This window comes from Arvicola amphibius, chromosome 3, assembly GCF_903992535.2.
Source record: "Arvicola amphibius chromosome 3, mArvAmp1.2, whole genome shotgun sequence".
In the NCBI taxonomy this organism is placed as follows: domain Eukaryota; kingdom Metazoa; phylum Chordata; class Mammalia; order Rodentia; family Cricetidae; genus Arvicola; species Arvicola amphibius.
In genome coordinates, this window is record NC_052049.1 from 171415841 (window position 1) to 171431203 (window position 15363).

The 15363-nt window shown below is 43.9% G+C and overlaps 1 protein-coding gene across 1 annotated transcript in view; it reads right to left on the minus strand.

Moving 5' to 3' along the window:
- Positions 1-1015: 1015 nt before the first annotated feature.
- The window catches only part of Nek11 (NIMA related kinase 11), a 216193-nt gene continuing 201845 nt past the window's right edge, over positions 1016-15363 (minus strand). The window contains 1 exon segment of the mRNA XM_038323431.1: positions 1016-1194. Coding sequence (XP_038179359.1) covers positions 1016-1194 — 179 coding nt within the window.

Consider the following 15363-nt stretch of genomic DNA (forward strand, 5'->3'; position numbering starts at 1 on the left):
ACATACATACATGCAGACTCAAATGTATACAAAAAATCCTTAAAACAACAGCTCATACCTCATATCCATGTGTAAATTTTTAAATGTTTTTAGTACTAACAAACAGCAAACAAAACAAAGCAAACACCACCTTTACAAAATGTGATATATTTGGCAATATATTGTTACAAGAAAAAGATAAGAGGCTGGAGAGATGGCTCAGCAGTTAAGAGCACTGGCTGCTCTTCCGTAGGTCCTGAGTTCAATTCCCTGCAACCACAGGATGGCTCACAACCATCTACATTGGGATCTGATGCCCTCTTCTGGCCTGCGGGCATACATGCAGACAGAGCACTCACACATAAAAAATACAGGTAAATAGAGAAAGATAAAATAGGTGATTTGTCTTATAATGATGAGATCTGTATTTATTATGAATAAAAGGCTTTTTTATTGCTCCACGAGTGAGTTTTGGGAATAAATCACAGAAGGGAATCTCTTTGGGGATTTTTTGATCCAAGCCCATTATTTACATACTGCATGCATGTTAGTCATAGAAAGAAAAAAAATGTTGATCAAAATAAATCATTGAAGATGAGCAGGCCAATGTCCAGTGTCCATCGCAAGCACGTTGGCCATACTTCCTGGAGATCATGGTGGTGGTGCACTGAGCATGTCCTGGATGGACACAGGACAGAGCATCTGTGTTGTCAGAGAGTTTCCACCCCACTAGAAACCCTGAGTGAGGGCTGAAGGCATGAAGGAGAGCCTTCCAGGACCCCAGACGTCATCTATGACCTTGACCTGGGACTCCAAGCACCAGCAGCCAGCTGAGTGCATAGACATAGACATCTCCACAGATATCCGATCTTCCGACCAGGAGCCGAAGGTAAAGATGGCGGCTCCAGCTGCGCACTGGTTTCCTATGATGTAGTCCAGAGTGTAAACCCCATGGATTTTCACAGAAATGTATGTGCTTCTTTGGTGGCAGCTTCACAGTGGTGGCTCTGGAGAGTGGGCTCTTTTCCTTCTGTGGTCAGCAGCTGCTCCTCAAAGTAGAGGAGCTGGTCAACCTCAAAGCAGTCGCTGGCTCGAGGAACCACCGTCTCCAGGTGCTCCCGGATCTCTGCTTCACAGGCCTTCTGATGCCTTGCCCTCCTGAGGTAATTGTAGACCTCCTCAAACACTTCCGTTCCTAGCTTCTGCACAGCTGATCTGCCAAGAGAGGTGGGAAAGATTACACGGCCCTCATAGAAACTGTCTGCAAGAAAATATACTTTAAAATCTGTGGTTATATAAACAACGCTCTAATCCTGGTGTTCAGGAGAGAGGAGAGCGGAGGCTAAAATATAGCATCTCACCCTCAGCATCCAACAGCAATGCTTGAGTGTGGGTTGTATTCCAAGTACTCTTTCGGAGACCTTGAACACAGCAGAAAGCACGTGAGGTATACTCTTGCCTTCACCATGTGTTTATACACACAGTGGATCTGTTGGTGTTTTATTAGGGTATAGCCCACAAAAGGCTACTTATGATGAAAGCGGAGATTATATAGCGCATATGCTGGAGATCTAAAATCCAAACAGCATAGCACAGCTGTTCTAGGTTGATGCCTTCTCCTTGGTTTAAACAATAATGGTAAAAGTGTATGATTATACAGGCAACTATGCGACCATGCAGTTTTGACACTATTTAAAATACAACTTTTATCTTCTCTAGACAAATTGTTTTTTTTCGGGGAGGGGGAGAATTCACAAAGAGGCCAGTAAATGGTAAAAACATGTAATTTCATAGAAATTATAATGAAATCTAAGTTTAAAAAAACGACACATAGGGTATTCTTTAGGCACTGTATAGAAGCCCTTTACATGCATATCGGCATACGCACAGTGTAAGAAGCTCTCCACATGCATGTCGGCATATGTACAGTGTAAGAAGCCCTCCACATGCATGTCGGCATATGTACAGTGTAAGAAGCCCTCCACATGCATGTTGGCATATGTACACTGTAAGAAGCCACCCACATGCATGTCGGCATATGTACAGTGTAAGAAGTCCTTCATGCGCATATCAGCAAAAGACACATACTCAGCTTTTTAAATGCCCTGAAAGTGGTTTATGTACTGTAAGGCACCCCTGCACGTCAGGTGTAGAGTCACAGACAAAGAACATCACACATTGTTTAGCACGGCCATCTTGACTCATCCAGGGATGACAAGCATCAGGAATCATTAGGAATGAATAAGGCATGTCCTCTGTTGGTCCCAGTATCACACGTGGCCGTCTATGAACAGGGCTGGGGTAAAGACAGAAGAGCTCTGCACAAACAGGCGTGAAGCTCCCCCATGGGACATTTGACCTTAGGGTCTTTTCCCCCAATATTGCATCCTTTCTGTCCTTTCAAGTCAAGTCTTGAATGCAGTTGCTGGCATGGTGCCCTGTTGAAGCTAATAGTCCTTATAGGGTCATCTTATTTGTGACTGCAATTCCGTCCATTACTCTAACCACCGTCAATGTAGACAGATTAGACCAGCTACAGAGTAAGATGCAGCTAGATACTGCTAGAGACACACCGGAAACAAATCTGAAAAAATAAAAAAAGAACTAAAGAAAAACACCAGGAAGATCACAACCAAATGAAATCTGAAGTGGTCATATTAATACAAGCCAGATTTTGAGTTTTAAAAAATAGTTGCTGGATTGCTCAGCAGTTGCTTAACAATCATGAAGACCAGAGTTTGGATTTCAGTATCCAAGTAACAACAAGGTGGGTGCCCCAGCCCCAGGTTAGAGACCACTGTAACTTGGTGGTTTCCAGTCTGGCCAAGAAAATGTGAGTCCCAAGTTTAGGGAGAGATCGTGCTTCAAGGGGATAGTTGAGAGACCATGGCCTCCATGAACACACAGATGTGAACATCTGTACATATATGTGCACATACCATCACACAAAAATAAATAAAAAGTCCTTTTAAAAACCCACCATTAGGGATAAGGAGTTACTACACAATGATAACACTTCAAACCTCAAGGAAAAATAAGAATCCTCAACAGGTATGCCACTGCTAACTAGAAGTGTATGAAGCACTATAGAGATAAACCACTTACTGGATATGTCTTCTTAACACGGGATTTAAATATAGCTTGTTGCACATTGGTGAGTGGCAAATTTAAAGCTTTAGTAATAGGACTGGAGGGAGGGTTCAGTGGTTAAGAGCATGGTTGCTCTTCCAGAGTATGTAGATTTGATTCCTAGTACCCACAAGGCATCTCATAACCATCTGTAATTCTCTTTCTAGAGGATCTAACGCCCTCTTCTGGCATCCGTAAGCACTGCATTCACACAGTGCACAGACATACACACAGCAAAATGCTCACATGCAAAATAAAAATTTAAAACAAAATACTAGCAATGGCACAGAAGATCTGAAGAGCATACTTACTGAACACAGACACACTCAGAGGCCAGCCCTCACTGGCACGAGGGAACACAGATTCTTCTCTGACTCTTAGGGACATCTGCAGAGAGGACTCATCTAGTAGACAACTCAAATCTCAACCCTATTTATACCCGAAGCCAATTTTAATCGTTTTCTAAATTATAGGTCAAAGAAAATAAACCATTCAGACCATAAACCCATGTACGGCCATGAGGAAATGGGCAGGCAGGGTCTTCCACACTGCGACCCTGCGGTGATGTAGGCTTAGACTCAGAGAACATGTTGATATTTCTACAGTGATGCATTGGGACGCTCAAGATTCATAAAATAGAAACTTCTATTTAAGGGGATGTCCTTACTGTTATTTGTGATTTGGAAAAGGAAGGCAGCATCCTTTAGACTGTTCATGTGAACATGGCTGTCATTTTTAAGGAGGAGAAGTGGGGTGTGCCTGGCGGAGAAGTAGGGTGTGCCTGGCGGAGAAGTGGGGTGTGCCTGGCGGAGAAGTGGGGTGTGCCTGGTGGAGAAGTGGGGTGTGTCTGGAGGAGAAGTGGGCTGTGTCTGGCGGAGAAGTGGGGTGTGCCTGGCGGAGGGCTATCACTGCCGTTAGTCACAGCTCGTGAATGGAAAGAACTTCCATTTTAATTTCCTATCCATTTTTATGTACAACTTCCTTTCTCAAAAAGAGGGGGGGAGTCAAAAGTCTTTAAAGTTGCTTTAAGGGTTCTTCAATCCATATAAGCCACATTCTTTTACTTAGTGCCCACTAACTGAGTCTCTAAATTTCTAAGGCAGCTGAACAGGAAGATGGTTGTGGGTAAAATCATTCCACCCTGAAATGTGTTTTTATGACACATGCTGGCTTCTCTTTCACCCCATGATCCCAGGGGTTTCTATTTCTTGTGGGTCCTAGGATGAGGAGGTCAACCCAAATTTGAGTACAGTGCAATTATTGTTACACTCCATTATTAATAATAAAACTTCATCTTCTCACAGTTCTAAAGGCTAAAAGTCTAAGATGAAGGCGTGGGCAGGTATGGTGGCTGTGGAGAGCTGTTTCTCTGATGTTAAGATGGTGCGGTGCGCTCCTGGATCCTCAAGAGGGGAGGACTGCTGTCCTCACATGGTGGAGACACAAGGGCAAAATGAGCAGATTCCTTCTGCAGCTCTTCCTAGGAGCATTAACTCATTTAGGACGACCATGGGGCTTCCATGACTTGGCCACCCCCTAAGTGCTTCCTAATTTGTAATTCCTAATTTCTAAATGGTACTTCATTTCCTTCTTCGTTCCCAATGTCCCTCTCTCCTCCTAACACTGCCATGTGTGTATCAAGTATCAGTGTGAATTTGGGAGGGGCTGCTGCCAGACGACAGTGCAGTGAGGGGATGGCTGAGAAGAGGAGCCCCCAGTCCTGCTGGCTTCACACACTCCTGACTCCAGGGAAGGGAGGTGGCTCAAGGCTTCTCCCACAGTGCACTCTACAGCACTGGGCTGACGCACCTGTAGTAGGAAGGCTGCTTGTTAGTTCCCGGCCGCCCAGACTCCCAAAATAACCACACAGAAACTGTATTAATTAAATCACTGCTTGGCCCAATAGCTCTAGCTTCTTATTGACTAACCCTTACATCTTAATTTAATCCATTTCTATTAATCTGTGTATCACCACAAGGCTGTCGCTTACTGGGTAAAGATCTGGCACCTGTCTCTGGTGAGGTTACATGGTTTCTCCTACCCAAGCTTCAGTACTATAGTCAAAGGAAGAGGAAAGGTCGTTACCCAGCAACAGAGGAAGCAAGATGAGAATCCCTCTCTGACAAAGGTACCAAGCCACGTGGCTAACACAGACAAGAATGATGGGTTAATGTAAGATGTAAGAATTAATTAATAAGAAGACTGAGCTAATAGGCCAACCAGTTTATAATTAATACAGTAGACCTCTGTGTGTTTCTTTGGGACTTAATGGCTGCGGGACAGGGTGGGACAGAAACCTCTGCCAACAAAATGCCTTTGGCTGGGTTTAGGTATCAGAGGAGGGAAAGAGTTTTCATTAGTTTAAGGGTGGAGGTGGGAATGACATCTGGATGGAGACATAAATCATGAACTTGTATTATCCCTGGTAGATTCTGAGAGAAGAGCAGCCATGTTTACAGGGCAGGTGAGCTCAAAGTCTATAGGTTCTATAAGAACAATGGATGACTGAGGAACTTAGGAACTCATTAGGTGAAGAATGCTAAGGGTGGGGGGAAGGAGACAAACAGAACACACAAGATCACCTCAACAGATATGGAAAAGGCTCTTGATGAGAGCTCAAAATCCCTTCATAGCAAAAGCCCTGAAGAAACTAGGAATGTAAGGGACATATCACAACACAATAAAGCCACATTTCAGCTGGTTTGCTTTGAAAAAGGCTCTGGAGGGGGTTGGTGGAAGCATTTCCTCTAAAATATGGAATGGGACAAGGGGGCCAAGTCTCTCTATCCTTGTACAATAGAGCCCTTGAAGCCTTAGCTTATGCAATAGGACATCATAATGAAATAAAGGATAATAAATAGAAAAAGAAGATGTGAAATTATCCCCATTTGTAGACAATATAATCCTATCTTTTGAAGAACTTAAATTCTTTACCAGAAAATTCTGAGATGCAACAGTTTACAGCAAAATAGCCGGACATAAAATCAATAACCCAATAGCAAAATTAATAAAAAAGACATTAGAGAAAAATCCCATTCACAGCAGCCTCATATAAACAAAAACTTAGGACTGCACCTCGCCAAGGCGGTGCAAGGCCTCTGTTTGTTACAAAGTCACATTTTAGTGTGTTTGCGTATGCTTGTGTGTGTGGATGTGGATGTTGGGGGTGCACATGCACCATGGTGCCATATGTGAAGGTCAAAGGACAACTGTCTAGAACTGGTTTTCTCCTTCTACCATGGGTGTCCTGGGGATCAAACTGAGGTCATCAGGCTTGATGGCAATGGCCTTTACCCACCGAGCCCTCTCACTGGCCTTTTGATGAAAACATTAAACACCCCAAGAACAAAACTGAAAGAGACACTAGAAGACAGGACAACCTCCATGGACTTTAACATAGTGGAAAAATGCAATATTATCATAAGTGATTTGAAGATGAAACAAAAGCCTCACTGCAACTCCAATGGCATTACTAACTGACTTAGAAAAAACAAATAAACCCTAAAATTTATAAGGAAATGCACAGTTATAACCCGAGTAACTAAATCAGTCTAAGGAGAAAGAACAATGCTGGAAGAAGCAAAACATTTGTCCTCAAGTTAACCACAGAGTCACAGTAACAGACACGGTGTGGACAGAGCCACAGCAACAGACATGGTGTGGACAACAGACACAGTAACAGACACGGTGTGGACGACAGAGCCACAGCAACAGACACGGTGTAGATGACAGAGCCACAGCAACAGACACGGTGTGGACGACAGAGACAGCAACAGACACGGTGTGGACAGAGCCACAGCAACAGACACGGTGTGGACGACAGAGACAGCAACAGACACGGTGTGGACGACAGAGCCACAGCAACAGACACGGTGTGGACGACAGAGCCACAGCAACAGACACGGTGTGGACGACAGAGACAGCAACAGACACGGTGTAGATGACAGAGCCACAGCAACAGACATGGTGTGGATGACAGACACAGTAACAGACATGGTGTGGACGACATGGATATTCACATGTAGAAGAATGAAGCTATATCCCCATCTTTCACCCGTAGAAAAATCAATTTAAAAGTGGGTCAAAGACATTTTTAAAAAGTCTGAAAGTGCTAAAGGAAGACTCAGAGGAGGCTCTTCTAGGTACAGACACAGAAAAAGACTCTCAGAAAAGGACTCTAGTGGCTCAGGAAATAATCACAATAATTGGCGAATGGAATTGCATCAAAATTAAAAAGCTTCTGTATAGCAAAGGAAACAATCTACAGAGTTGAGAGATGGCCTGAAGAATGGTAGAGAATCTCTGTCTACTATAAACATTTGATAGGGGACTAACATCTATAAACACTAAAGAACTCACTGCATCCCACCCCATATCAAGTCATCCAGTCAACACATGGGCAAGTGAACTGAGCAGACAATCATGAAAAGAAGAAACATCAGTGGCCAATAAATATGTGGGAAAAAAACATGGCTAGCTGTAGAAAGGAGCAGTCGCCTGCATTCTGCCACCTGGTTCCCGGCCACCTGGCTAGCTTATGCCCCGAAATAACTACACACAAATTGTATTCTTTTAAACACTGCTTGGCCCATTAGTTTCAGCCTCTTATTGGCTAATTCTCATATCTTGCTTTAACCCATATTTAATATGTGTCGCACCACGAGGTGGTGGCTTATCAGGAAAGATTCTAGCCTACATCCGTCTTGGGTAGAAGAATCATGGTGACTGACTCACTTCCCTTCTTCCCAGCATTCTGTTCTGTCTACTCCACCCACCTATGTTCTGACCTATCAGGCCAAGCAGTTTCTTTATTAATTAACCAATGAAAGCAACACATAGAAAGAAGACCCACCTACATCAGCTAGCCATCAGGGCAATGCAAATCAGAACTACACTGAGATTCCATCTCACTCCAATCAGGATGATATCATCAAAAATAAACAACAAAGATAACAAATGCTGGTAGGAATATAGGGAAGAGGCACATTTACACACTGCTAGTGTGTACATGAGAAAGCTGCAGGCCCTGTGGGAATCAATATGGAGCTTCTTTGAAAGCCTAAAGCAAAGCAAATCCACCCTGTGGTCCATATCTACCACTCTTGGCTATTTACTGGAAAGACTCTAAGTCAATATGCCACAAGAAATTTGCACATGTTTGGTGTAGGAGGTCCTTCTGTCTATGTGCTGCTTTAATTGGCTAATAAAGGAACTGTTTTGGGCCTATAGCAGTGCTGTAGGGGAACAGAGGTAGGCAGGGACAACAGAATGCTGGGAAGAAGAGGTGGAGAGAGACGCTATGGAGCTGCTGCCAGAGTCAGACATGCAGAATCTTTGCTAGTAAGCCACTGCCATGCGGTGATATACAGATTAATAGATATGGGTTAAATTAAAATGTAAGAGTTAGCCAATAAGAAGCTAGAGCTAATGGGACAAGCAGTGATTTAATTAATACAGTTTCTGTGTGATTTTTTTTTTAGTTCTGGGCAGCAGGGATGAACAAGCTGGTCCTCCTCCTACACATGTGTGTTTTCTGCATCTCTATCTACAACAGCTAAGAGGGGGAGTCAGACCAGGTACCCTCTACCAGTGACAGGATGAAGAAAGTGTCATATACATACATGATGATATTTTATTCAATTTTAAAGCATGGACTGGGGATAGGGAGATGGTAAGTTGTTAAAGTACTGCTGAGCAAGCATGATGATCCGAGTTCAGATCCTCACCACCCATGTAAAAGCCAGAGTGCTTCCCTACTCTCATACAGTCCAGGGTCCAAAACCAGGAAAAGGTGTGGCCCACTTAGGGGCTGGCTCTTTCCACATAAGGCAATCAAAACGACTCCCTGACAGGCCAACCTGATCTAGACAGTTCCTTGCTGAGATTCTTCCAGGCAATTCTAGAGCCTGTCAAGTTGGCAGTTAAAGCTATCCAGCACAGCTCCCTGGGCACATTGGTAGTAACCCCAGCTGCCCCTGCTTCTCTCAGTTTACGGACCTGCTTCCTATCGTGCTATTTTACAGCAACCATCCTTGCCTCTTTGGTTTGGTGTTTTATTCCTCGGTAGACAGACTTCTCACCGTGCCTCACATCACAAAGCACCTGGAACTGGAGTGACTGCATGTGGGCTAACCTGGACTAGCCCCAGGGTGTGCCAGGCTCAGAACAGTCATGGGCGACTGTCTGTCCTATCCTAGATGTTTTGATTTGCATCTAAGTCACACGTACTCACTTGTGTTGTGGAATTCCCCAGCTAGAGGTGTTCGTAAAGATGATGAACTGTTCAAGGCTGGAGAGATGGCTCAGTGCTTACGAGCACTGGCTGCTCTTCCAGAGGACCTGGGCTCAATTCCCAACATCCACATGGTGGCTCACAACTGGCTAGAACTCCATTATTCCCAAGGATCTAATGATCTAGGTAGTTTTGACTACCCTTGGCACTAGGCATATCCTTGTTGTATAGACATTCATGCAGGAAAACAACAATAGACAAAAATGAGGGAAAAATTTTTTGGCTTTTTTTGGTTTTTGTTGTTATTGTTTGTTTGTTTTTAAAAGAAAACCTTCTGAACTTTAAACCCAGTTCTATGCGATACCATGAATAAAATATCAGGACCATCTGCTCTCAGCACGAGGAAGAAAGCTGTGGTTTCCATCCTTGGCTCTCTCAAACACATCCACGCGACATCTTGTAGATAAACCTCTCCTTTGATCAGTTAATTTTATTCACAATACTTGCTAGAAATAGGGCAAGGGGGATGGGAGACACAGGCAGGAAGAAGGGCTTTGTGGAGGGAGGGGAGTAACCTGCATTAGGGAATCACTATCTCCATCTCAAGGGAATCCCATTGAAGGACTGAGATGGATTCACAAGAGGACAGCTGGAGCTGATACCTGCTCTCTACAGAAGGAGGTGACAGGGGCTGAGCTGTGCTTCAGAACCCAACACAGGGAGAGGACCAAGCAGGAGAATTGCTAGTTCGTGTTTTTTATTCTTTTCTAAAGCCAAAGGAGAGAGCCTTCATGAAGGTGGGGTTTCCTGTGTGAATCTGAGCCATAGGATTTGAGCTACTGTGGTGTATTGGCACATCACCCAGTGTTGACCTCTGGCCTCCAGATGTGCTCCCTAGCCTGTGCATGAATACCCTGACACACCTGTATACACATGGATGAATGTGCACACACATACCAATTCACCCTGTGAATGAACCATGGCAGAGAATGCTGATGTTTTCCTTGAGTGGCCAGCTTTCTAGGCTCAAAGTCTGGTGCCCACTGCCAGTTTCCTCTGCCGTGTATAATTGTATAATTGTCGGATTCAGGCTGATTCAATGCCCCTACCCTTCCTCTGGTGCATGCAGAGTTTTACTTACTAATAACTTTAGGAAATGATGAATAGTGAATGATAGGTCTGCCTATGACCCATGTAGTCATTAAACAGTGTGTACATGTACTGAAATGGCACATCGTGCTCCACCACTATTCACCATTCCTAAGTACCAGACAAAGATAAAATGATAAGGAGGGAAAAGCATTATTTGATCCATAACACATTGGGATCAGTCAGCAGCAGCAGAAGTTCTGCTCCATATGGCATACAGACATAGGAGCCATGTGGCAAGCAGACCCAGGACTCCACCAAACAAGTTGTAATCTACTTTCCAGCCCATGCTGACTAAGCAGTAACCCTTTTCCACTGCGAATCTGGAAACACTGCCTTCTAATTCCGTTTTCCTGATGATCTGACTGAAGGTGTCAAACAAGCACAAGCTGGTGCTAATGACGTTTTTCTTCTTTTATTTGTATCTGGGGCAAGTATTGCAGAAATCATTTGGTGTGAAACAAAGTTTTGATTAGATATGTCATATAAATAGTCTTGGGAAGAATTAAATCATGGGTTTTATATTGAACCATTAGAATTTTTTTTACAGGTTCAAAACAATAAAATATTGGCAGCTGTATATTGTGGTAGGACTTACTGAAATACATATTTTATAAATATATGTGTATGCATAATATATATGGGAGTGGAGATTGGGAAGGCAGCTCAGTAAAGTGCTTGCTTTGCAAGCAGGAGAACATGAGCTCTATCCCAGAATGAAATAAAATAAAATAAAGCCAGTCATGGTGGAGCAAGCTTGTAATTCCAGAGGGAGGAAGAGATGGGAGGATCTCTGGACTCGCTGGTCAGCTGGCATAGACAAAGTGATAATCTTCAGGCTAGGAGAGACCCTGTCCCAATAGCAAGGTGGAAGAGTGATGGAGGACTCTCACTGGTTAATAAAGAAACTGCCTTGGCTTTTTGATAGGGCAGGATTTAGAAAGGTGGAGTAGACAGAACAGAATGCTGGGAAGAAGGGAAGTTAGTCAGATGCCATGCCTCTCCTCAGTGAGACAGACACCATGAAGCCAGCTACCAGGTCAGACATGCTGAATCTTTCCCGGTAAGACACCACCTCGTGGTGCTACACACATTACTAAATATGGGTTAAAGCAAGATGTGAGAATTAGCTAATAAAAAGCTGAAACTAATGGGCCAAGCAGTGTTTAAATTAATATAGTTTGTGTGTTGTTATTTCAGGTTTTAAGCTAGCTGTGCGGAAGCCAGGCAGGATGAAAAGCAGGCCTGCCCGCAGCTCCTACTATAGAAGAGGGCATCCTGAGGTTGACTCCTGCATGCACTAGTATACACACACACACACACACACACACACACACACACTGGGGAAGGAAAAGAAAAACACAGAATACAGACTGATGTCTGTGGCAGCTGCCGATTTGCATTTCCAGGTCAGAGGCAATGCTTGCAGCATCCTGGTCTCCATCTTCTGCCTATGCAGCGCAGGAGGCGGAGGTGTTGGGAAATCATGCCTGGTTACAGATTCAGGATGCATGCATGTGTCCCTGGAAGGAAGCTTATTTTTGGAGCTGTGAAAGGAATACATAAATGGTGCCAGACCGCGACAATACACTAGGGGACATGTCTGAGTTTCTTTTCCTGTCGCCGTGTTAAAATATGCTGACAAAAGCGACTTAAGGGGTAAATGTTCACCCTGGTTCACAGTTCAAAGCCACAGTACGCATCATGGTGGGGAAGTCAAAGCTGCTCATGTTGCACCAGACTCAGGCTGCACAGAGAGAGATAAATGCAGTCTGCTGGGCTCCCTTTCTCTACGTACACATTCAGGATCCCGCCTGGGGAACAACACTGCCAATAGTGGAGGAGTCTTCTCACCTCAATTAATATGAGAAAGATAATACCCCAACGGATTCTAGAGAACACCAAACTGATAGCTAGCACTAACCGCCACAGTGAATGGCATTTCTTTGTCCCCATCAGGTACAGTTCATACTTGAACTCCAACAGAATAAGAAGAGCAGCTCTTCCCCTGCAGCTCTGCCCCGAGTTAAAACCACCGTTGGAAGGAGGCAAAGGACCCTCCAATGAAAAGTGTATTATCTGGCCCGTCTGGTTCACCACCACAATTATGCCCTCAGTGTGCTGAGTTCCATGACGCCTGCCAGTCACATCACATGGCAGTTTGCTTCTAAAGGTCTGTTTCTCCGACATCGGGCTGAGCTGACACAGGGAGCAGAGAGGTAGTAATTGTGTCTCCTGCCATGGGGTGCTCGGAGCCTTTAAAGACGCTGCACACTAGGAGCAGAAGGCATTAATAACTGTTTGATTTCCAACTTAAAAGTTTGTTCAATAAACTATAAGTTGAAAAATAACTAAGACTACTAGCAAAATTTGAAGCATCACATAAATCTTTGTGGATTATGGAAACCAATTTGGCAGAATCCATCAAGGGTCACACCCTATGAATCAGTAATTATAATAAAAGGTCACCTTTTCTAAACCAGTAATTATAAGACATTTATCAAAGGAAAAAGCCTGAACCTGAAAATAATGTTAGGTTAAGAAAAAGTTTATGTCAACATTATATATGAGTGGGAAAAGCTGAAAACAACCCAGAAGGATATTACAGTATAGGGAAATTAATTATATTTTTGAAACATTTAATAACTTTGGAAAATACTCAAGAAAGGTGGGCAAGAAACCAATATTCTGCTTTTTTTAAAAAAAGTTTGCATTACATCTTAAGAATGTTCCAAGTTATACAAAGCACACCAAAAAATCTTCATAATGGCTCTTCACCATCCTGCTGGCTGTGTTGTAAACTACGACAGCTTTGACTATAACACAGGTAGGGGGTCACAGCACGGCTGCTCTTCCGAAGTTCCCTCTGTTCAGGCGAAGGAGATGTCCTGAGAGCTCACCACACGACCACAACAGGTCTCCCCTCCCCCCTTCTAGTCAGGATCATGTCTCTTTGCAGAGATATATATTGCTTTTTCAAAATATTTGTATAATTACCATATTTCGAGCTTGCTCTTGAAACAGTCCTAACAGTCTGGCTGTAACGGTGTGTGCCTGTAGTGCCAGCATTCAAGAGGGAGAGGCAGAGCACTCATTTGATCCCAGGAAAGAGTTCAAGGCCAGCTTGTGAATAGTAAGACAAGGCCTCAAATATCAATACTAGCAAACAAACCCCAAATCAACCTTGTGAGCGGTATCTTCTGAATACAGCATGGTCATTGCATCCACGGCCTCACGGCTCTTCAGTTACCTGCACAAGACTGGGTCTGGAAACATTTCGTCATAGACAGGGCAGTGCGAAGGCCACCACTCTCTGAGGACTGGTAGTCATTAATAGGTGCTGGGGAGAGGGCGCCATCTTCCTCAGCGGTGCAGCTGCTGAGAAATTGCTGTGCTCTGTCCAGAAAGAACCCCCTACCCTCACCGTGCAGAAAACTCTAATTAAACTTGGCTGGTCACACCCGGTAAGAAAATAAGGAAGTAGGAAAGAGAGCTCTTGGGAAGAAGTCAGAGATGAGAATGAGGGTGACGGTGACCTAAATACACTGTATACAGAGGCAAAACTGTCAAAGAGCAAAAACAAACTTGAAAAGATGAAGGAAAGGGAGGCTGGATCTCCAAGGCAGGTAAGTGAGGCCTCCTCACTGCTTTCTTCTGTCCCCACCTCCACCTCTTCTCCGTCCCCTTCTTTTTCTCTTTATTTCTTTTATTCCTCTCTCTTCTTTATTATTTCATCCCGTAAGAGGAGGAATCTACAGATCGTCAGAGTGAAGGCAATTGCCGAGGGAGCATGGCCTTCACCAGGACACAGATGAGAGGTGAAGGTGCAGGCAGTGAGCATCACTGTTTGGGGCCAAGAATGCTTCTTGCAAATGTGATTTTAAAAAAAATGCATCTTCAGGACTTTCTCAGACAGCGAGGCCGTTAAAGGCGCCTTCTGACTGCACCGAGGGAAGGTGGTTTTGCATTTGAGAAATAGGTCCAGTGTGAAGGGGCTGATGTGATTCTCTGAAGCCATGGAGAACGGGTGGGCCTGGCTTTCTGTGCGCTAGAGACAAATGAAGGATCCATGCAAACTCATTCTAATATGCTTGTATTCGCTTTAAATTTTACTATAATTATGGATCACTTGAAAATACGGTGATTGTCAATTAGGTTGTTTTTACTGTTTGATTCGGGCTTTCATCTGCAGCACATTTTATTCGAGTAGGAAAGCAGAAGGGCCTAACATTTCCCTCCCTTTTCAGGAAACGGGGCTGTCTGAACGGCCTGTTTATAACAATCACAGAGTGGCTGTCTTCCTGATTAGGTGACAGAGAAGACAGTCTTTTGAGAACTGCTTTTGCACACAGGTACCCACTTCTTAAAGCTGTCAGCATCCTCATACCTGTGTGTTGAGAACTAAAAAGGTTACGAGAGTGACAGGAGACAGCACAGCCCCAATTGTCTGTCATCGTGTGAGGGAATAAAGAATGGCAGGATGTGTGTATGAGTGTGTACAGATGTATGGAATATTACAAAGCCTTAGTAGAGGTGACTCTTCCATTGCAGTGATAGAGATTAGAAGATTTATGATAGATGAAATCATCTAGACACACATAAATCCTGTATGATCTCATTTACATAATCACACTGAATATACAGAAGTAGAGTGGCTGGGGTGGTGGAAAAGTCAAAAGTTGAGTTATAGTTACAACAAAGAGTAAGTCTTCTCTCATATACAGGTCACGACCCAGCCTAAGGAATGTGCCACCCGTATTGGACTAGGTTACTTAACCATCAAAAACTCTCCCAGAGCCAAGACCACAGGCCAGTCTTATCTAGTTAATTCTTCATTTGAGGCTCTCTTCCCGGGTAATGCTAGGGTGTGTCAA